Source organism: Mirounga leonina, unplaced genomic scaffold (assembly GCF_011800145.1).
Source record: "Mirounga leonina isolate KUSES-001 unplaced genomic scaffold, KU_Mleo_1.0 Mir_125, whole genome shotgun sequence".
Lineage (NCBI taxonomy): Eukaryota > Metazoa > Chordata > Mammalia > Carnivora > Phocidae > Mirounga > Mirounga leonina.
Genome location: NW_023270305.1, coordinates 15,559,497 through 15,583,050, shown reverse-complemented (window position 1 = coordinate 15,583,050; position 23,554 = coordinate 15,559,497). Strand labels below are relative to the sequence as shown.

Here is a 23,554-nt window from a genome sequence, read left to right as displayed (position 1 = left end):
TTATTTTATTTTTAAAGTGGAACCATTTCTCTGGCTGAAATCTAGCCAAGAGCCCTGCTCTACCAAATGAATCAAACCTAGCATAGAGGACATTAGGAGAAGGAAGGGAAAAATGAAGGGGGGAATAGGAGGGGGAGACGAACCATGAGAGACTATGGACTCCGAAAAACAAACTGAGGGTTCTAGAGGGGAGGGGGTGGGGGGATGGGTTAGCCTGGTGATGGGTATTAAAGAGGGCACGTTCTGCATGGAGCACTGGGTGTTATACGCAAACAATGAATCATGGAACACAACATCAAAACTAATGATGTACTGTATGGTGACTAACATAACAATAAAAAAATTATAAAAAAACAAACAAACTAACGTTCAAGAAGTGGAGCCGGGGCCGTGGTCCAACTTCCCTGCCTGCTTCACTAACAGCCCCAGGGCCACTGTGAGCCTGTCACATCACAACCTGAAAACCCCAGACCCTGGTGACTTTGATGCTGTGACGGGTCTGGGGGGCAGGGTTGCCCCTCGGGGCAGAAGCTCCCAAGTCTCAGCAAGACTCCCCACTTCCTAAATTTTGCTCTGCTGATCCTCTTTCTGCCTGACAAATGTCATTTTCCAGCCCTAGTTGGAAGGTGTCCTGCTCCATGTACATCCCTGACCCCCTGCCCAACCCTACAAAATACAAATTCTCATGGCCATTCTTACTTTGGGGCCACAATGTTGTCCTTACCATGTTATGGTGAATTGTCTGTACCTCCCTTCCTGACTGTGAGTTCTTTGAGGACAAAGCTGCAAAGCTTAGCACCTAGTACAGTGCCTGGAGTATAATACGCGCCCAGCAAATGATACTAGACATTAAACACATTCTGTTTATCAGAAAACACTATAAACAAAATTAAATGGAAAACAATAAATAGGCAACGTATTTGATAAAGGGTTAGTATACTTAATATAAGGGTTTTTAGACATCAATAAGAGAATGATAAATACCTTAACAGAAGAGAGCCAATAGCCATCATACAGAATTTATCAGGAGGAATTTAAATGAGGATTAAACAAGCAAAATAAAGGTTTATTCCTCCCTATTAATCAAATAAATGCAAATTTTGAAAACAAGATAAATTTTTTCATTTATTAGATTAGCAGCTATTAAAACAAATAACATACATTGACAGATGGAGCGTGAGGAGGTAGACAACTGATACCAACATTCTGGAAGCAGGTTGGTAATCTGTATCCAAAGCACTGAAAGTGTGCAGAGTCCCCACCCGCCCCCCCAGAATAAGACGGATGGATAAATACATGTTAATATAGCAACATGTTAACAACTATAAAACCTAGGCGGTGGGTATATGGGCATTTACTACATAATTCTTTCTTCCATTTCTCAGTATGTTTGGAAATTTTTGTGATAAAACAGTAGGGGAAATGTACATATCTTCTTGCCTAAATGTCTTACTACTTAGAATATATATCAGGAAACAATTATGGATGCACATAAAGATGGATGTTTCTCCTGGTGTTATTTATTTATTTTAATTTTTTTTAAATTTCTGGTGTTATTTGTAACAGGCATAATTAAAAGCAATACAAGCTAAATATGCAATAATTGGCGACAGTTAAGTAAAGTGTGGCCAATATAGGTTACGGGCTAGTTATACAGTCATTAAGAATTATTTTATGGAAAACTATTGACATAGGATCATCTTCCCAATGGATTGCTACTGAAAAAAAAAAAAAACAGATCACCAAACAATATTTCCAGAATGATGCTATTTTTAGCAAATAATAATTTCTCCATTTTCATAGAAAAATGCCAGAGAGACACTTAACAAAATGTTAGCAATGGCACTTCTGGATGTTGTAATTACAGAAAATATCTTTTTCTTTGTGCTTTGATGTGTTTCCAGTGTATATTGCTTATAAAATAAAAATAATTTTAAAAGCCTATTATTTTTAAAGTCAGCTGAATTGAATGTAGAAGCAGTGCAGGCATGCCAACATGGGCAGAAAAGGTGGAAGTTACAAGAAGACCGATTTGGGCTTAACACAAACCACTACCAAAATATTGATACTTGCTTATAATACTAATTAGGGCAAATTAAAAAGCTGCCCATCACTGGGAATGTTCAATAGCTAGGTTCTAGGGAAGGCATTCCTGCCACAGGTGGGAGTGTGGTCAATAGGGTTTGTGGGGTTTCTTCCAGCTCAGAGATTCTGGGGTTCCAGGAAGAAGCACCACACCCACAGGGCAGCAGCCTGGCTCTTGGGGTTCCCATCAAGAACCCCATCGGAATGACTTGGCTCTGAACCACGCCTAAATGCTTGCAGTAGGAAATCAACTTTCCCATTCAAAATAGAGACGGTAAGGCATTTTCAATGCTGGAAAAAGGAGCTGACCTATAATGATCTATATGAAGATAGATACACCTGATTTTTCTAGATCCTTGGAATGTTATCTTGGTTTCTAGAATGCTATGATCAGACTCTCTTGTTATGAAACCTAATCAAGATCAATTTCATAACCAGTTTTGTTGAATCTTTGCCTGGAGGTGAAGGCACTCTTGGTCTCAGGGTTAATTCCTGGCTACAAGCCCCAAGTCCCAATCCTGCTTCACTTGCTCTAGCCACCTGGTGTGGAAATCCCTCCCTGGGGGAGTCTTGAGTTAAGGACCTGGAGACTCACCGGGTCACTGCAGAAATCACAGAGATCATTGCCTCCTATGAACAGGGTTATTATCTTCCAATCTTCCTGAAAATTTATCTTCTGAAATGAATAGGAAACAAACAAGTAAGTGCCTTGCTCAAGAGTCAAGTCAAGAAGAAGATAAAGTGCTGAACACTGGCAGGGATGGGTCCTCACATACCAGAGGGTTTAATGGACATTACTATTTTCTGTTCTGCGCTTTTGGGGTCCTGAGGTTATAGGTCACCAGTTGTAGGTGCAAGATCACTTGTGGTTTTTAAAGGTGGATTCTCTGGACTTCTATGTGGTCTCCGACCCTGACCCTCTCTGTCTCCATGGATTTCTCCAGCTCACTCCCTCTTCTGGGGAATGCTAGCTCAAGGTGTCCCAGGTGGCTCTTCCCCCAGAATTACCGTATCATTCTTCATCAGGTCCACCAGCCTCCTGGCCTGAACAGGTAAATCCCTGCGGGCACACACGAACAGAAGTCATGTGAGGAGCAGGGACCGTGAAACTGGAGCAGGGACCGTGAAGCTGGGGCAGGGAGGGGACTTCGCGGAGACAGCAGGAATCAAACATGCAGCAGGATAGTTGGACAGAAGGCCATGCTCCCGTCCCAGAGCACCTTCCCCATTCAGTCTCCTCTGGAGGTGGAGGGCTGGGGTGAGTTGTGACCATGCTTTGGGAAGGGCACAGCATTCCACATATAAGCGGGTGACTTAATGGCATGTTTCTCTTCTGAACCAGGCTCATTCGGGGCAAACAGAAGGCTGCATGTACATTCCATGTCACGCACGGCTTGGTATGAGCCTGATTCTGTGGGTGCCGTGAGCTTCACCTCCACGGTACCCTCACCCTCAAGGTGACATGGTTGAGTCAGACACACCTGGGTTTGACATTTAGTTGCCTCCTGCTAACTGTGGATATGTAACTTAAGTTCGCCGTCCCAAAAGACTGCAAACGTGGAGATAAACCCCTGTATCTTCAGGGTCCTGAGGAGCAGTACATGAGATGAGCAAAGCAGCCTCACGGAGTAGGAGCCCCTCTCTGAGCCAGGCAGCACGGGGCTGAATCCTGGTCCCACCACTGACCAGTGGGGAGAGCTTGACAAAGTGCTTAACCTTGCAAACCCTCAGTTTGGTCCTGTGTAAGACGGGCATGGGAAGCATACCATCTTCATAGAGTTGTTGGATGGATTAAATAAAGGACTTAGAGCAGCACGGGGTAAGCATCCATATTAGAAATGATCCACTGAATTACATCTCCTAACACCACCACCACCATCACTGGTCTCTGGCACCATCCCAGCAGGAAACAGCGGTTGTCATGTATTAACTATTAACCCAGCTGGCCTGGTCTTAGTCACAGGGGACTAGGTAGGTATCAGATATCCTGGGCGGGGACTTGGGGTAAGCCATATAACCAACTTGCATCTTGGTTTCCTCATCAGTAGAAGCCGTTGGGCATCAGCTCTGAGGACCAGAGTTTGATGATCACTTGACCTCTCTGTGCCTCAATATCACTGTTAAGAAAACCTGGATGTCTGACCTGCTAACAGGGGCTGCACAGAACACGGGGCTAGTAAATGTGAAGGTACCTGCTATGTTGGTCACTGCTGTTATGATGGGTTATTACCGGACCTGGGCAAGGGCCTGCTGGGCACAAGGACAACAGGCCACGTGGTCGAGGTGACACATTTGTTCAGGCCACTTTGCCTCTTTGTGCTACAGTTTCTTCATCTGTAATATGGGAGTAGTAATCGCTAACTCTTCCCTATGACTCAGGATGTGCTCAGACAGAAGGATTACTTGCACAAAAGGGCCCCACGGCCTTGAGGAAAGCAGGGGAGAAATCCAGGGTCATATGAATCATAAACTTTATGTTCTTCACCAAGGTTTCCTTCTTGGATGCCTCCCTGATCTAATCATGCTTACAAATACCTCTCTGCATACCACCAGCTGACACATGCTTGGAAAAAAACAAAATTATGGTAATATTAATGCCAAAATTTTTAGGCAGTCAACTGGTAGCCTTTCACCCTTCTCCCACCAAAAGGAAAACGTAGCCACAGAATTTATTATAAAATGGATTAGGTTTTACAAAATCTGATTTGGATGATTCCTGTCCTGAATAAATGAGTAAGCATATACTTGGCATCAGAGTAAACTGTGACTAGTTCCTGGAGTGGGGTTGGGGATGGGCTAGTAGGTTTCTGTGTCCCACAGTGAGGGACACCCCAGGAGAGCTCACCCAGTCCAGTCTTTGACCCCCAGGCCTCTCTCTCGAACCAAGCCCCCAGCCATCAGCCATACACCCCAGTCCAGGCCAAGCCCCTGATTGGGTCCCCAGAGGATCTGTGTGGTCACCCTCAAGGCTCCCCTGCTCACTCCGCTCGGTTTCCTGCTACAGCCTGATTTAGGAAGGCTCCAGGACTGTTTTCTTTCCCGGTGCCAACAGAGAAGCCCCTCAGGGAAGGGTTGAATTCCCGGAGGATGTCTGGAAATACAAAGAAGAGACACGCTTAGTAACTATCCCAAAACAAGCTTCAAATTCCTTTGATAAGTTCCAGTGCATGTCAGAGACAAGAAACCCTCACCCTTAAAGCTCTTAACCTTACTGTTCTCTCAGTATGGAAAGAAAGCGTCCAGCAGGCTGATGCTTAACCACATGGGCAACGCACAAAGGTGCTTAACAAATTATTGCTGAATAAACGTGAGTCTGGGTTTGGTGCTTCTCTCACGCACTTTTCTTTTCCTTTTTTCTTTTCTTTTTCCTAAGATTTTATTTATTTATCTGAGAGAGAGAGAGAGAGAGCAAGCGCGCGAGAGCACAAGCAGGGGGAGTGGCAGAGAGAGAGGGAGAAGTAGGCTCCCCACTGAACACAGAGCCTGACTTGGGGCTTGATTCCAGGACCTGAACTGGTGGACTGAAGCACTCAGGCGCCCCTCTTTTTGTTTTCTAAGTACATAATAGTTTTTTGAAATATAATTCATGTACCATAAAATTCACAATTTAAAGTGCAGTTCAATAGCTCTTAGTATGTTCACAGAATTGTGCAACCATCACCATAATCAAATTTAGAACATTTTCATCACCCCAAAAAGAAATCCTGTGCCCAGGAGCAGTCCCTCCCCCTCCCCTCCAACCCTGTGGTGACCGCTAATCTACCTTCTCTCTATATAGGCTTGCTTGTTCTAGACATTTCCTATAAATGGAATAATACATGTCTTCTGTGGCTGGTTCTTTCACTTAAAATAATGTTTTTAGTGTTCATCCATGTTATAGCATAGATCTGCACTTCATACCTTTCACTGGCAAATAATATCCCATTGTATGGGTATACCACATTTACCCATTCATCAGTTGAAGGATTTGAATTGTTCCCACTTTTTTTTGGCTATTATGAATAGTGCTGCTGTGAATGCTTTTGTACTAGCTTCTGCGTGAATTTCTCTTGGATATATATCTAGGAGTGGAAATGTTAGATCATATGGTAACTCTGTTTAACCTTTTGAAAAACTTACAAACCTTTTTCCAAACGAGTTGTGCCAATTTACCTTCCCATAGGAGCATTATGAGGGTTTTAATGTCTGCACATCCTCACCAACTTTTATCTTTTTTAAAATAACCATTCTAGTGGATGTGAGATGGTATCTCATTATGGTTTGGTTTGCACTGATGGTTACTAATGTCGAGCATCTTTTCATGTGCTTGTTGGTCACTTGCATACCTTCTTTGGAGAAATGTCTATTCAGATTCTTTGCCCATTTTTAATTGGCCCAAATTGAATTGTCTTATTATTGAGTTATAAGAGTTCTTTGTATTCTCTAGATACAAGTTTCTTACCGGATATGATTTTCAAACATTTTCTTTCACTCTTTGGGTTTTCTTTTTATTTTCTTGATGGTATCCTTTGAAGCTCAAAAGTGTTTAATTTTGTCCAGTCTATTTTTTTCTTTTGTCACTTGTGCTTTTGGCATTAGATCTAAGAAGGCTTTGTTTAGCCCAAGGTCATGAAGATTTGCTCCTATAATTTCTTCTAAGGGTGAATTTTAGCTCTTACATTTAAGCTTATGATCCATTTTGAGTTAATTTTGTATATGGTATGAGTAGGATTCCAACTTCATCCTTTTGTATATGGCTATATAATTATCCCAGCATCATTTATTGAAAAGACTATTGTTTCCCCATTAGTCTTGGCACTCATGTTGAAAATGAGTTAACCATAAGTATGAGGGTTTATTTATGGACTTACAAATTCTATCCCATTGACCTATATGGCTATCCTTATGACAGTATCACATTGTCTTGTATTGGAGCTTTGTAAGTTTTGAAATTGGGGATTGTGAATCCACTGAATTTATTATTTTTCAAGATTATCTTGCCTATTCTGGGCCTCTCGAATTTCCATATGAATTTTACAGTCAGCTTGTCAATTTCTGCAAAGAAGCCAGCTGGAATTGTGATAGAGATTATATTGAATCTGTAGATTAATTTGGGGGATGTTGCCATCATATCGTCTTATTCATGAACATGGGATGGCTTTCCATTTATTTAGGTCTGATTAAACTTCTTCCAGCAATGTTTTATAATCTTAAAAGCATAAAAGATGCACTTTATTTGTTAAATTTATTCCTAAGTATTTTTTGATGTTATTGTAAATGGAATGTTTTCTTTTAATTTCATTTTTAGGCTGTTAATTGCTAGGGTATGGAAATACAATTAATTTTTGCATATTGATGTTGTACCCTGCAATCTTGCTGAACTCATTTATTAGTTCTAATAATTTGTAGTGGATTCCTTCGGGTCTTATTTATAACAGCTGCAAATACAGATAGCTTTACTCCATTTCTAATCTTGATTGTCTTTTCTTTCATTTTTTTGCTTAACTGTTCTGACTAGAACCTCCAGCATAATGTTGAATAAAATTGGCAAGAATATACCACTTGATCTCAGAAGGAAAACATCTTGCCTTTCCTCATTAAGTATGATGTTAACTGTGGGCTTTTGCAGATGCCCTTTATCAGACTGAGGAAATTTCCTTCTATTCTTAGTGTGTAGAATATTTTTATCATGAGAGGGTGTTAGTTTTTATAAAATACTTTTTCTCATCTATTGAGATGATCGTGTAGTTTTTGTCCTTTATGCTTTTGATATAGTCTATTATATTGATTTTTTTATTTGAAACTAACCTTACATTCCGAGGATAAATCCCATTAGGTCATGGGGTATAATCCTTTTTATATGTTGCTGTACTTTGCATGGTAGTATTTTGTTGAGGATTTCTGCATATATATTCAAAAGAGATACTGGTCTGCGGTTTTCCTTCCTTGTGATATCTTTGTCTTATTTTTGTTATTAAGATAATACCAGTCTCATCAAATGAATTGGGTAGTAGTCCCTCCCCCTTCCATTTTTGGGAGGAGTTTGTGAAGAATTGCTGTAAATTCTTCTTTTGGTGTTTGATAGAATTCACTAGTGAAACCAGAAAAGCCTGGGCTTTCTTTGGTGGTAAGTTTTAAAGTTCAATCACTTTGTTACAAATCTATTCAGATTTTCTATTTTGTCTTGAATCAGTTTCAGTAATTTGTGTCTTCCTAGGAATTTTACCATTTTCTCTAAGTTATCTCATTTATTGGCATACAATTGTTCAAAATACCCTCATAATCCTTTTTATTTCTGTAGCAATGTCTCCTCTTTTGTTCCTGATTTTGAGGCTCTCTTCCTCTCATCCCCCTTTGATCAGTCTGGCTAAAGGCTTGCCATTTGGTTGATCTTTTCAATCTCATGCACTCTAATGCCTTTACCACATTGGATCTATACTTGACTTTTCACTTTTCCATCTCCGAAGCTTGGCTGAGAACTCCTGAGAGCAGGGTCCGTATACACCCCAGACTCTCACATATGCTCAACAAGTGCTTATGGACTGAATGAAGGGTGACTCAAGGTTGAGGAAGGCTGGGAGATTTGCTACAAGTCATGGGGTTACTGAGAATGAATTCCAGGCCAGAACTCTACTCTCTCAGCTCCAATACAGGGCACTTTCCCCTGTCTCACAATCAGCTAGGATGTGGGAAAGGAACGGGCTAGGTACCAGCCGGTACTCTCAGGCATCAGGCCATCCAGCAGAGTGCTCTCTAGAACCAAGCCCTGCAGCGGGACCTCCACAACACGTATGCATTGAACTCCTTCCTTCTGGCTTTGGGGTCGCTGTGCCCAATGGATAGAAATTACTCCGATTTCTACTCAATAGAAGGAAGAGCTGTGAAGTCACTAGAGCCATCTGCAAATAGAAATGATTATCTTTGGTTCCCCATTACTGGAGGAATCCAGCACAGACCAGCTAGCTATGTATCAGGAATGTCATAGTAAGGCGCTACACATCGTTTAGAGCAAAAACTTGCTGGCGCATGTGGTTATCTGTGCCAGGAATGTGCCATCCGCTTTCTTTACCTGTTAAATTCTAGCTCTTAAAACCCCTTTTCAGAAGGCAGGGTTAACCACCTTCTTATTTATTTTCCCCTAAACTTTGTTCATAGCTATAATTGTTGGTACGTGCATCTGTCTTTAGGGTGACATCCCCCAAAGAGACTGTGATGATGGCTTGAGGGCAGGGATCTTGCTTCACACTCCTATTTCCCACGCATCCAGAACTGGAGTCTTTGCAGGTAAACTGAAGAGGGAGTCAAACTGAGCTTCTGTTCTGCTTCTCGTAAGTTTTTAAACACATTTTCATGTAGTTATTTCCCTGGGGATTATCCGGCCCCTACAATCAAACTGTCTTCACAGCTCTAGTAAGGAAGCGTCTGAACAGGCAATGATCCATTGCTGGGCCAAGTGTGTCCGGGGAGTCCACCTGGGGGTGGGGGGTGGCACTGTCTCAGTCCTTTGTGAATCACTGCAGTGAAAGGTCTTGAGCCTTTTCCAGCCATCTTATCCACAACAACAGTGCAGGAATCGGCGAGCCCCGCAAGCTGTTGTAGATGCTGGGCCAGCTCTCAGCCCAGTCAATCACACTCACAAAAGCAACCCAAACCACCTCCCCTAGCAGTAAAGACAGGGAGTATTTGTGCCACCGGACTACACCTACTTACATTCAACGGGATTTGCAAATAGCAAAACAGATATCCCTGTGTGAAGCCCAATCAGTCCTGCCCACGTGGAGATGAAGCCATCTCTATCATCAAAGTCTTGGAGCCTTAAACCTCAAATACCTTCTTAGCTTCTAAAGGTATGTTACAAAGGGATCATTACAAGAAAAGTAAATGAGAATGGGACCAATTAAGTTCTTAGGCAAAATTATTAGCTAGAAGATGTGAAGGGAAGATAATTTAACGGTAACATTTCGTGCATGTGTGCTTTAAGAACATGCACTCTGATATGTATGCACTAAGAAGAAGAAAAAGACATGTAAGAAGACCATTCAGAGAATGGGGCTCAGGCTTAAAAAAAAATCATTCCCAGCAGGCCCCTGGTGAAGTAAATTCAGGAAAATTTAACGGGCCCCAAACCCCACTGTGTTTGCACAGCCTGCACAAAGTAACTTCAGCTCTCACTGCCGTTAAGAGCAGCATCTCCTAAAGCCACACACAGGAATTCAACGTCTTTGTATGCAGTGGCGCTTAATGCAGCCAAATCCAGATCAACGCCTCCCAGAAAGGCGCTCTGCTCAGAATGACAGGCAAAGCGGAGATGGGTGCCCTTTCCTTCTTTCTGGACTCATTTCCTGACACTGACTTGCCCTAAGATTTGGTCTGAACTCTCTTCTCCTCTCTGACTCTCTTCCTTCCTTGGACAAATGCAATTTCTAAAAAACATCCCTCCGTGGCTTTCCTGACGCTCCCCAAGCAGAGCAGGGCCAGCGCCTCGGGGACGCAGCGCCCCCTGGCGAACGCGGCCGAGTTGCGCCGCCCGGCTCCCTGCCGAGCCCGCGGCCGCCACCAGGAGGCGCTGCAGAGCCGCGCAGAGCCGCTGCGAGCCCACCCGCCAGCCCGGAGCCCGAGGGAGCGCGTACTCACTTGGGAGGGTGGTGACGCTGCTGAGGTTGTGATCGCCTCCGCCACTGCGGTGCGGGAACAGAAAAGAAAAGGGAGGTTGAGAATGCCAGCGACGCCAGAACAGCTCAGGCGCTACCGAGACAGGCCTTTCTTCTTCTGGGAGACACCCCGGGGCCTTGGAGCTTGCCGGGTCCTTATTATTGCAGTAGAAAACCAAACCAGAACTCAGCAACTCCTCTCCTTGTCCCCACCAACCGGAACAGCCAGCCAAGGAACGGATTTCCAGGGCACGGCAGACTTTGTTGATTTGTAACTTTGAGCGTTGGCATTGGGACAGGGGGGCCAAGTGGGCCCCGTCGCCCCTCTTTTTAAGGGAAAGCGACCCTTCCCTGGATGCCGAGCCCAGTCGTGCCCCACTAGCCACTGCCGCTGGGCATGGCTGTTTTCATCGAAAACAAGAGTGGGGAGCTTTGCCCTCATCGCTCTCTTCCTATTTGGCTCGTGAAAACCTGCTGTTAAAGGGTGTCTTCTAGAGTGCAACCCATCTTCCAAGCTGCTCCTAAAATTCCAAGGAAATCAGAGTTGGATGGGTTTCTAGGCATGAAAATATGCAACATTCCAGAGTTTATTGGATTCCCTGCTTTTCCATATCCCCTCATTCTCTGCCAAGTGTGTCTGGGAACATTTCAAAGGGTCTCAAAATGTTTGGGGTTTATTTCTGTGCAGCATCACGAGGGAGGATGCCAGGGATTCAACACTGAGGTTCAGTCTGGGGCCAGAGATGCCAGATTCCGGGCTGAGGAAACAGCAAACCTGCCCTCTCACGCTTGGCAGGAGCTGGGTGTTCAAAGCACGAGTCCAGCTCCCTGCAGCCTGTGGCAGCCTGGATTTGATTACAGCGGAGCAGGAACAGGCCGGCATGAGGCAGTCACGATGGGGGAATGTGCCAGATTAGGGGTTGGGAACGATCTGCTCTACTTTTTGCTCTTTTACCATCTGGCTGTGTGACCTCAGACAGGTTACTTGCCCTCTCTGAGCCTCGCCCTTTAATAAGGATGCCAGCTACCACTTCAGTCTACTTTGTGTCAGGCACTGCGTTGGATGCTTAAACTCTCTCTAATCCTCATGACAGTGCTCAGGCCGTATTAGTATCCCAGCATCAAAGGTAAGGAGACACGCTCAGAGAGGTTAAGTAACTTGCTCAGGGTTGCACAGAGCTGGGCAGCTAGGATTCAGGCACAACTCTGGCTTCAAAGGCCACTGCCTCCTTCTGAGCTTCTGCCCCGGAGGGAGAAATGAAAGCTAGGGAAGATTTTCAACCCAAACATTTATGTAGTTTCTCCCCCAAACTCCTCCTGCTCAGGTCTCAGTTCCTGAACTGGGGAATGTAGTGGTTTGGGGAAGCTTTGCATTCCTTCCTCAGAGTAAACCAGAAGTGTCTCATTGAAAACCACTAACCAGGTGGCTCATCTGTCTGCTAGAGGAATGGTTTTCTGTGATGCTCAGGGGTCATCCCCCGCCCTGCAATGAAGGGGTCATTCAGGGTCTTGTCACATCTTCACTCACCTCCAGGACAGGCCTCGGTACTGAGTCAAGACATCCCAGATGTCCCCAGGCTTGGATCCGGCCCCATTACCTGCCTGACAGGGAATATCGAGGGGTGAGTCTCCCTGCCTGCTGGCCAGAAAGTCCCTGTTCTGGGTCTGGCTGGGAACGCCTGGGCACTCTCTAGAATCTAGAGTCGAGACAGCCCCCGGTCTTGATGTGCGTCCTGCCTTGGCAGAAAGGAGTGAGAGCTCCCGCTGGGAATCCTGGCGTTGTCCACAGCTTGGCCTCACCCTAAGAAACCCTGCCCAGACCCAGACCAGGTGACACCAGGCTAGCAAAACTGCTCTGGAAATTAGACGGCATGTCCGTTTTTCCAAAAGACACATTTTGGGTCTCATTCGCCTCATTTTTAAAAGTTGTGAAACACAAGCATATCACAGTCCTTTTATATCAATGCATCTCATGTATACACAATTGCAAAAATAGTAAGAAAATAAAATGCCATGTCCCTACCCCTTAGTTGAAGAGAGGGCACGGTCTTTTAAAACCGCAATCTGGACACACTCTGCAGGTGCACGTCCCTTGCCTAAAGCGTGTTATTTCTAAGCAGGGCCATTGCAAAGGTCATGCCGAAGACTGGTCTCCCAGACAGCTAGTGGGGGGCGGCTGGCCTCCATGAGAGGACCTCCCCACACCATGGGGGTGACCCCTGCTCTCGGTGCTCAATTCCTCTGCCATTGGCCGTGTATGTTACACCCCAAATGCTGCCTCCCACAAAGTCCTGAATAGCTGTGCAGATTCTCGATGAGTCCTTCTCCTGAGAGCACTTCAAGGAGACCAGGAATTGGGGGGGAGGCAATACTGGGCCACACCCAGCAGGAAGTGGTTGGGATAAGCAGTGCTAAGGACCAGCTTGCCTGGGTCCTTCCGGAAGGTTACGAGCAGTAGGGTGTTTGGGGTGAAGAGTCACTGAGGGGTCATGGGGGACACAGCTCCAGTATAGGGAAAGGATTCTGGACTTGGAGTCAGGCTGGTGCGAGTCCAGCATCTGTGAGCTATGCGGTTGTGGGCACTCAGTTCACCTGCCCGGCTTCACCTCCTTTCTGTGTTAAGTTTAAGGAGAGTCACAGTTCATAGGATTGCATGGACGATGCCAAATGAGATAGATCAAATGCTAAGAGGCCACAGATGTGAAAGGTGTCTGCTGGCCTTTGGGGAAGGTTCTGCTGGAGGCCCTGAATTCTACTGACCTGGAGAACAGCAGCTGGATACGTCTGGAATGAGCCGCTACTGAACAGAAGCTCGTGTCTGGGAGCCTCTGGGACGCTCCACCCGGTCTCTCTAGGACCTGAGTTTGTTTTTCATGGAGAGCATTTGGCAGGCCTGAGGGGTCACCATGGAGTGGCTGCAGAGGTGGGCTGGGATCCTTGTGAGTACCTCCCTCTCTTCTACTCAACCCTCCACCCAACCCACCCCCACCCCATTAGCACCCGCTCCTGGCTCATCCTCTCGTCACCCTCCTTTAAGTTCCTCCATGACAAGCGCCAGGTCTTTGAAGGAGCCCCACACTGTGAAAGAGACTTAGTCCGATCTACCCACCTGTTAGGCTGTGAGATCTGTCACAGCTGCTCCCTCTGAGTCCCCCCCCCCCACTTCCTACTTGCTCCTTCATTCCAGCATTGGGAGAGGAATACGAGGTTAGGATGGACGTGGGGAAATGTGATGGGCAAGGAATGCTGGTCCAGGGCAGGCGGGCCAGAGAGGAGCCAGAGATGGCCATGGTTGAGAGTTCCCCTCTCTGGGTTCCCCTGTGGATCAAGATCACCTTCCACGGTGGGGGTAACTCACCGTGAGAGAGTCACCCAGGGCTCCGATTACTTTGATGTCAGCCGGCTTCAGCCTGTGAACTGAGAATGCACACCCAAGTTAATGGCAGACAGGGGTTCTTATCTCCTCTGAAAATGAATGAAGACCTTCCAGGGAAATGGAGAGAAAGTCCAATTGTAATAGCAGTTCAGCTTGGACAAAAATATTAAGAGCCCATCCTCGTCACAAGGCTCCATGGTAGGACGTGGAGCCCGCACTTGCCTCCTTGGGGCGCCTGCACACAGGTTCCGGAGCTGGACGGCAGACTCCTCTTCCAGAGTAGGGTCTGGGGCCTTTGGTGAAATCTGATGCTACAAGGTGAGCAGTTACCATTGGGGCCTGAAGCAGCCCCTGGCAGGGTGGTCTGGGAGTAAGGCAGGAATTGTGAGAGAGATGCAACTTATTGATCTGGATTTACCTACTCTGGATATTTCATATAAATGGAATTATACATCATTTGACCCTTCTGTGTCCGGCTTCTTCCCCTTTGCGTAGTGATTTCAAGGTCCACCCATGTTCTAGCATGTGTCAGGATTTTGTTCCTTTTTATGGCTGAATAATATTCTCTTGCACGGATATAACCACATTTTATTTATCCATTCATCTGCTGATGGACATTTGGGTTGTCTCTATCTTTTGGCTCTGGGAGTAGAGCTGCTATGAACATTCACATGTAAACATTTATTTAAATGCCTGTTTTCAACTATTTTGGGTATATACCGAGGAGTGGAATTGGTAATCCTATGATAATCCTGTGCTTAGCTTCATGAGGAACCACCAAACTGTTTTTGGCAGCTCAACTCTATTTTGTTCATCTTTGGAGTCTGAGCATGTACTATAATGTAGCCCAACAGCTACTTACTCACATGACAAACATACTGACCACCGAACAGTGGCTGGGTGCTCTGGAGAGGATAGAGTGATCAGAAATGGAGAGAGCGCTCCAGAAACTCACAGGCTAAGGAAGAAGTGAGACACGTCCAGTTATAAATATTTATAAGCTGATAAACCCTGTGGGAGATACAGAGTGACATGAAGTTCTGGAGTTGCAAGAACGATTTACGTCTGGGGGGCGTGTATGTGGAGGGTGGCTCAGAGCAGGCTTCATGGAGAAGGTAGTGTTTGAACTCACGGCATGATGAGATAAGGATGGGGGAGAGCGAGGTGGGGGGATGGAGGAAAAAGCATCAAGAATGCCTGTGGTGGACTGTTGAATCACAGATCTGTACCTCTGAAACAAATAATGCAATATATGTTAAGAAAAAAAAAAAGAAGAAGAAGATAGCAGGAGGGGAAGAATGAAGGGGGGGGATCGGAGGGGGAGACGAACCATGAGAGACGATGGACCCTGAAAAACAAACTGAGGGTTCTAGAGGGGAGGGGGGTGGGAGGATGGGTTAGCCCGGTGGTGGGTATATTAAAGAGGGCACGTTCTGCATGGAGCCCTGGGTATTATGCACAAACAATGAATCATGGAACACTGCATCAAAAACTAATGATGTAATGTATGGGGATTAACATAACAATAAAAAACTAAAAAAAAAAAGAATGCCTGTGGTATGGTAAAGTGAGTGATGTCTGTAAAGAAAGGATAGTTGTACAGCTTGGCTTAAGTGAAGCGTTTGTAAAGGAGACCAGCACAAAATAATATTGGAAAGGTAGGTTAGGGCCACAGGCCTTTTATGCCGGGCTAACAAGTTAGGAGAGTAACATGAATATTGCTACATGTGTAAGTCCTTGCCGTATATACATCTGTACTGTATCTATCTACTCCTTTACATTATACACAGATGAACATGAATCCACCTAAAATTCCTACACTGTCTGTAGGACATCCAGTGAAACACAGAACACAAGATGCTTGTGACCCACGGGGCTACACAGAGCCCACATCACCCATCAACATCCAGATCACGGTTGTAGAATTAGGTCTGCACAAGAAGCTGTATTAACACTCAGTGGAAACAATGTTCCAAGGGATCTCCAAGTCTTATCTCCTACTGTAGAGACATCTTTTCTACCTGACTTCTATGCCATCTGCAGACGAGGAGCTGTCGCTCCCACTGAGGATCTGCTCTCACTGAAAAAGTAAAAGTCCCTGCCTCTTCTTGTGACAGCATGCAAACCCACACACACGTAATTATGAATGTGTGTATGCAAAATATATACATTAGTGGTCCTCAAATTTGAGCATGCATCAGAATCATCTGGAGAGCTTGTTAAAACACAGATGGTCGCTTCTTACCCTCAGAGTTCTGCTTTAGTAGGTCGTGGGAGGGGGTGGGCTAAGGATATGTGGTTAGAAGAACAATATCAAATCACAAAGCCAGCTGTACACATTAGCACATATCCATGGGGTTGAGCCTGAGAACTTTAAAATGACCTCTTCTCAAAGAAATTGGGCTATGGGGAAAAAAGGCAACAAAACAGAAAATAAGACCTCCTTTCCTCAACTCCGGAGGGCTTATTTTAGTTTCTCGTGATGACAGTCAATCACTCTCTTCTTGTTGCCATAATGTATGATATACATAGTAAATACTGTGAGCACTTGCTCGTGGGCAAAGGTTAGGGGAATCTTTGAAGCTGATAAAATGTGGAAGAGATGGGCAGATTTGCTTCAAAAGCACATTACAGTTTGCTAAAGAGGCAGCTACAACTGGTCATCCCATCATCTAAATTTGTAGCAGACGAAGGAAACATACACACATACACGCGTGCACGCATGTCCACATCTATGTGTGTGTATATATGTATAGATAGATTGATGGGGGGGGGTCCTCCTGTTGGTTGTTCTGAAGGATTTCCTTTGAGAGATAATAAACCAAATGAGCCAAGCCTAAATGGGAGGAGTCTGACTCATCTGGGATTTTAAGATAGAGCTGACATGTTTCATTTGTTTAATATCTTGTAGACCTTGATTTGAGCTTTGCTAATATCATCATGTATGACAAAGACACAGCCAGCAAACCCAGCACAGCACTTTAGCAATTGCTCTCCTTGGACAAAGAACTATTTACAGATAAGATTAAATTTATGTGGGCTGATAAGCTAAACATTATCTGGTACAAACTGTCCACCACCCTGAAAGGAGTTGATAAATATATCAATAACTCATCTGGATTTCTACAGAGGGGGGCCTCTTATCAGAAGGCCATCCAAGCTATGCCGAAATGTCCTGAATAGCGAGGAAATGGTAGACTACAGAATGGGGAAAAGACTGGACACTTTGGAGTTTTGTCTTGTACAACCCAACAGCCTAAACAACCCAGGGCCATCATCTGAAAAACCAGCTTTCTCTTGTTAGCTACAGTTACCCAACCCATGTGCTCTCTGATTTTAGGGACTTATGTAAAGACTTCTGCAATTGTAGTAAACGGCTGGCACAAGATTAGAACCGTGTTTCTGCCCTGGAAGTGCTGCGGGGTGGGTTTAGCTGAAGAAATATGCACCTTGCACATCTTCAAGAGCTCAAGAAATGTGCTAAGTTGAATTAGAGGCTAAATTAGTGGCTCTGTGTCAGAGACTTTGCAGTCTTGAAGCTTTAGATGATGGAAACTGCAAGGAAAAGAAATACTTATTCATCCAAGTGTCTTGGGGTGATTTTGAACTTGCTCAGCAGACTGGTCCCACCCGGGGACAAGCAGGCTATTAATCCCTATGGGACGTCACTACTCCCGTCCTAGTCCCAGGTTAAGTCCCAAGACCCATGAGCAGGTGGTGATGAGAGAAACCTCTCCAGGGTCTACATTCCATGTTACACGGTCGGCTCACAACAAAGTAAAACCCTTAGCGCTCAGCCGCTGCTGTAACTTGGGTATTTTTCGTATCAGCTTTTGAATTGCTGGCTTTAGTCGAATGGGTACAAGAAATGATATCAAGGATTTAGAAAGGAATCAATGTCTTCAATGAATGTAAATGACCTGTTCACTGTTGGTGACAGTGGCATCTCTATTTGCAGATCTCTATTTCCAAATACTTTGAAGTTTTCCCTCTGCAAGGAATTAGCAGCTTGACTTCAAGATCGACAACTTCAATAGAGAGCCAAGAGCCACTGTCCTCCAGGCTCCTTATTGCCAATCTTTTGTTTGCAAAATGCTACTCCTTTTCTCCCTGGGAAAGCCTCAGGTCAGCTGCCAGGCCCAACATAGTTTCCTTAGTCATCCCAACTATGTTAGGGGCAGGCCATGGAGTAATATAAAATGATGCAAGTGTATACAAAGTTATAAAGCCCACAGGAGCTAGCCCTCAGCACAGTGCACGTATGCACTGACTGGGAGGAAAAACGGGCAGCTTTTATTTATTTCTCCGGCTGCCAAATACCAATTGGTTATAAAAATTACATCAACTCCATATATCTCATTCCAAAGCCTCATAGATTGGTGGAAGAGGTTCATCACCTGTGGGCTCCACACGGAATGAGTAAGGCACCCGGGTTGCTGGGGGCTGTGGCCCTGTTGATGAAGGCAGTTCCCTATGCTGAGACATCACTTTTGGTTAGCTTGGTGTATCTGTGGGTGGTTGGAGAGAAACACTAGGGAGAGGTGACAAGGGAGGTTTTTGAAAAGAACTCTAAAGGCAAAACAGTTATTTTATACAGAGTCTTAGTGAAAAATTGCTTTAAGGGAAGGCACTTTGATCTAGTTGGTTTGAAAGATCTTTTTCAACCCAGGACTATTGATTTGCCGAATTGAAAGTACTCATTAAGATTAACTCCGTGAACATTTACTGGGCTCCCACTATGTGCTGAGTCATTGGAGGTATAAAGGTCATGATCGTCTGATCTTGTAAGTATGCATCAGATACCATCACCTCAATTAGAGATTGCAAACAGGATCTCCAGAGGAGTGAACGATCTCACCAGAAATATGACAGTTACCAAGGAAAACTAATAATGTGGCCCCATGCTAAGTCTTTTTAACTACCCCAACAGTCACAAGGATGGTTAAAATACCCGGTCAGAGACCATGCACAGTAACGAAATGTGTTTTTTCATTATTGTCCAGTTGAGCTGCGGCCATTTTCTTAAAGGACAGCTTTCAGGCAGGACTCAGAAGGGCAGGCCCCGCTCTTATTCAGGAGGGTCGCTGCCCAGAAGGAGCGAGCTAGCATTTTGGTTACATGCCCACTTGGTTAGATCAAGGAGACCTAAATCTATCCATTTGCTTATTCAGACAGTCCCTATCACCAGAATATCTCAAGGTCTTAAGATTTCTTGTGCTTATATCTTAAGTACCCATAAACACAGTAATCTCTGGGGTCAGGGAATAAAGAAGAGGTTCACATTTTATTTGGCTTTGGGGGGTTGAGATATGTTCTAAGGGACTGGTTGGTTATCATCGACATGATAGGGACATAATCTAGGCAGATTGCAAAATGCTTTACAGCTCATCCTCTCAGAATGATAAGATTAAAAAGGAGATGGGTATCATTTGTCTGTAAAGACTATAGTGATTAAAACATTCAAATTCTGTCTCCCTATACGTGCGTACGTCTATACATACATCTTTGGGGTTTTGCTATAGGATGGCCTACATAGGAAGCTAGAGATTTGTTTCTGCTGCTCTAGTCCGGCTAGCAAACTAACCAACAGGAATGAGTCATCACCAAGTATGAAGGAGGGAAAGTTCTAAAGACTAAATATATGTGTACCTAAGAGCCTTATCACCTGTTCTATCCTTCTGCAACTTAGAACAAGAGCCAGGTGTATACTAAAGTTTTGTACAAGCATGTTTAACTAGCTTGCCAGTCATGTGGCTTAATTTGAGCTTGGAGAGCTAAGACATGCATGAAGGGGCAGGCTGACAGTTTTTCTCCTAACACTCAGCCAAAGGAAACGTCTGCCTACAAAGAATCCTGCTAGGCCTGGTGACTTCTTCAAACCTAATTTTCTATATTGGAAGACACCTAGGAGGCATTCAACAATCATCTAATAAATGAATGAACACGTGAACAGATGAGTGAACAGATGAACAGAGTGAACAGAGGCTTGCTATAGGGCCAAGCATGGGAACCCATTGCACTGTTGCAAGCATGCTCCTGGGCTGTTGTTTTGAGTCCTGTGGTTCAACATACAGCCTCCCCCACCCCACCATGATCGCCCATGGTCATGTGCACACAGCCATCACTCTCAGGCTGGCTCACCTGGAGGAAAAGATTTAGCCCTGAGACAGTCCCCTTTGGGGAGGGTGTCTGCCTGGAACATTCCACGAGTCTCATTTTCCTGGCCCGGCAACAGTCATTTTGGAAATACTGAGAAGCAGTGAGAACATGTTTATAAGATGGCATGCTTTCCTGTTCTGTGCGATGTTTGAGTGCATCCTGCATACGACTCTGACATGCAGGATGGACTGGTTATTTTTGCTTCCCGATTAAAGATAGTTTTGCTTTTCAGAGAACAAATTCACCTCATCAAGGCTTAAAGGCCAGGACAATGACAGGCGCTCACTCGACTCACACTGGGCTCTTCACAGAGTAAGACCTGGCACACAGTTAATGCTTAATAAATGCTTTCTGATAATGGTGTTATTCTAGTTTAAAGAATAATCAAACACAGGCATGAACTTACAAATATACCCCCAGAGTGATCTCTATTGGTCTTGGAGAAAGCCTCTCAGGTGGATCTCAGACCGTGTGGAAAGCCTGTTAAGGTTGCCCTTACGTCGATGACTTCAGGCCTCAAATGAGGTCAGAAACCCCTTGACTGGAGCCACGTACCTGAGGTGGGAATTGTGTCGGAGGGGTCCTTGTCAGGACACAGGATTTCCATTCTGTCTCTCACCTGTAATGAGATGCACAGAGAAGGAGTAGAAATGGATCTTGCAATGCAGGAAACTGGATGAGAAGCAGGGTCTTTATTTGGAAAACACTGGTCAATACAGAAACCTAGGTATCGCTTAAGATAACCTCCCTCTCCTTCAACACTCCTATCCGAGTGTCTATGACATCCTTTCCTAAATGATCCCCATCCTGTCCCCTCTCCTGTAGTCCCTCCATCTGGGCCTAGGCCCAGGCCTGTGTTACTTCTTGCCTGGAATACCGCAGCATCCACAGCCTTCGGTCCTGTGGGCTTCCTCCCCAGCCTCTGAGCCCATAAAGATGATGTGCTCTCTCCCCAAACATAATAGAAATGTGTTATCCCCGCCCCCGCCCAAATTCTCCGTGAAAGCAGGGATTTCTGTCTGTTTTGTGTAACATATCTTTATAGCCCCGAACAGTGCATAGTAGATGCTTGATAAGTATTTGTTGGTTGAAAAAATACCTTTCTGCTGCACTGACCCCAGCATGAATTCCATCCTCTTTAACACATCCCAAGAGGACCCTGACATTCTAAACCATCGGCTCTTGACTCAGTTCTCATGTTCTCCATGTCTCTGCCCAAGTTTACCCCAGCCCCCCTTACCTTTCTCTCCAAGTTCCCACACTCCCATCCACCTGGTCACCCTTAGTCATCCTTCAAGGTTGGGGTCATTTGTACTCTTTGGGAAGCCTTGTCAACTCTCTCTGGTTGGTTGCTTCCTCTATGTTCCAGAATACCCATGGAAACTTTAATTATAGGACTCACTCCACCATGCCACAATTGCTGGTTGGTTGCACTGGGCTGAGTTCCTTGCGACACGTGATGTGTTTTATCCGTGGTTTTCTCTCTTATGTCTGGCATTCCTCCATCCACCCATCCATTTAGCCATTTGACAAATAGGGACTGGGTACCTGCTCTGAGTCCCTGCATTCCAGTGGTACACAGAAGATACTCAATAAATATATCCCAAGAGAATGTGTTGCTCCTTCTCATCAGATGACAATAATAGCAACACTTATACAGAACTTAGGGCATACCAGATGCCTAGTAGATGCACTTTATACTTACTAATGTAGTATAATTTAAGAACAACTCTATGAGATCAGGCTGTGACTATCATTTCACAGATTTAAAAAACATCAAGGCCCAGAGATGGTAAGCACCTTGCCCAGTGACCCAGAACCAGTAAGTGGAAGAGTCTGGATTTGAACCCACAGCTGGTTCTCTCACCTCATGGTACCATGCTGCCTCTGGGATGTATCCTCATGGCGGAGATAATTGTTAGAAAGTGTGGGACACGCTGGTAAATCAAAGGTCTTTCACACTCTATCGCTCAGGCTCTGTGGTGGGGACCCAGGCTGTCAGCTTTGCCTGTGCCCCCCAGAGTACCTGTCATCCTCTCTATACAACAGGGAGGCAGGGATGGCACGAGGACCAAAGTCGTCTCCACTCGTAATGGCCCCAGTCCTCTGAGAATGAGGATGTCAGCCTTCAAGTGCTTCCCGGCTCCTCAGAGGAGTGCAGGGTGCCCTATCTAATTTTGACAGGAAATATCAGAGAGACTCATGAGATAAGCACCCAGTGAGACGTGAGCGTGAGGAAGCCCCCACAGGTATGCGCCAACTTCAGAGGCCTGTGGGTCTCCGTGCTGTCTGGTTTCAGACTTTACCACATTGTTCTGCTTTTTCTTAACTTTCTCCTCAGTTTAAGGGCTCAGATGCGTCTAAAATGATTTGGGGTGGGCCTGAGGAGTCTTGTTTTACATCAGAATAGACAGGCAGGAAGCCCTTGGTGCTGAGTACCCCAACGCACCCCTGAAGCCTCAGGATGCTGGTTGCTGAGGTAGAGCTGCAGGGTAGACCTGCTTCAAGCACCCCGGGGGGGCAGCCACACATTTGCCCCTTCGCCCTTTCCAGCCTGTTCACGGAGTTCCAGGACCTAGAGCACCACGTGGAAGGTTCCAAAGATCCAGCAAGAGATCCCCCGCCCCTGGTTCATTTGCATGTTTGTCAGTCGCAGAAAACCTCAGCCTACCTCAAGCCTCTCCTGAGATTTTGGCAGCCTGGGCAGGTAGTTGCTGTTGTTGTAGGTGAACAGATAGGGATTCTCCTGCAGAGGAAGGTAATACATTGTAACCGTGACCTAGAAATCAGTTATCATTCATTCATCAGGCTGTATCACCCAGCAACGCCTCCTTTGGCCAATCTGGAATTTTCATACCATCCTTGAAATGATGAGAAAACCATTCTCTGGCTTTTCTTCTCTGCTCATTAGGTCTCTGAAGGAGCTCATTAATACTTTGAAATTTCCCATTTCTAACTGTCAGCATCTCTTGCTACCTGAACTTCATGCTACCAGGCAAAGTACATATATTTCCATAAAAAGAGAACTTAGTTTTAAGCTTCCTGGCAGCCAAGGCAAAGAGGGAAATTGGATGAATTATATAGTTGTTACAGCGCAGTAATAAAAACTTACCAATTCAGTATTTAACTAGCATTAAATGATAAAAAGGAATTCTCGGGCTTTATGTTCAGTTTTTTCTTTTCTCTTTCATTCATTCAGTAGCATTAATTCTATGCCGGCTATATATTAGGCACATTATTTGAGACACCCATCCTCACACTGGGGACCAGATAAGCTGTGGCTTTGGTCCTATGACCTCCACAG

The 23,554-nt window shown here is 45.1% G+C and overlaps 1 protein-coding gene across 1 annotated transcript in view; it reads right to left on the bottom strand.

Annotated features, from left to right (window-relative positions):
• PLB1 (phospholipase B1) overlaps positions 1-23,554 on the bottom strand; it is a 99,801-nt gene that overhangs the window by 51,952 nt on the left and 24,295 nt on the right. Inside the window, exons 16-23 of the mRNA XM_035000531.1 lie at positions 22,922-22,996; positions 20,806-20,869; positions 14,074-14,132; positions 12,244-12,317; positions 10,699-10,742; positions 5,068-5,176; positions 3,094-3,145; positions 2,681-2,761 (exon numbers count right to left, since the gene is read on the bottom strand). Of these exons, the coding sequence (XP_034856422.1) occupies positions 2,681-2,761; positions 3,094-3,145; positions 5,068-5,176; positions 10,699-10,742; positions 12,244-12,317; positions 14,074-14,132; positions 20,806-20,869; positions 22,922-22,996 (558 nt within the window). The remainder of the gene's footprint in view (positions 1-2,680; positions 2,762-3,093; positions 3,146-5,067; positions 5,177-10,698; positions 10,743-12,243; positions 12,318-14,073; positions 14,133-20,805; positions 20,870-22,921; positions 22,997-23,554) is intronic.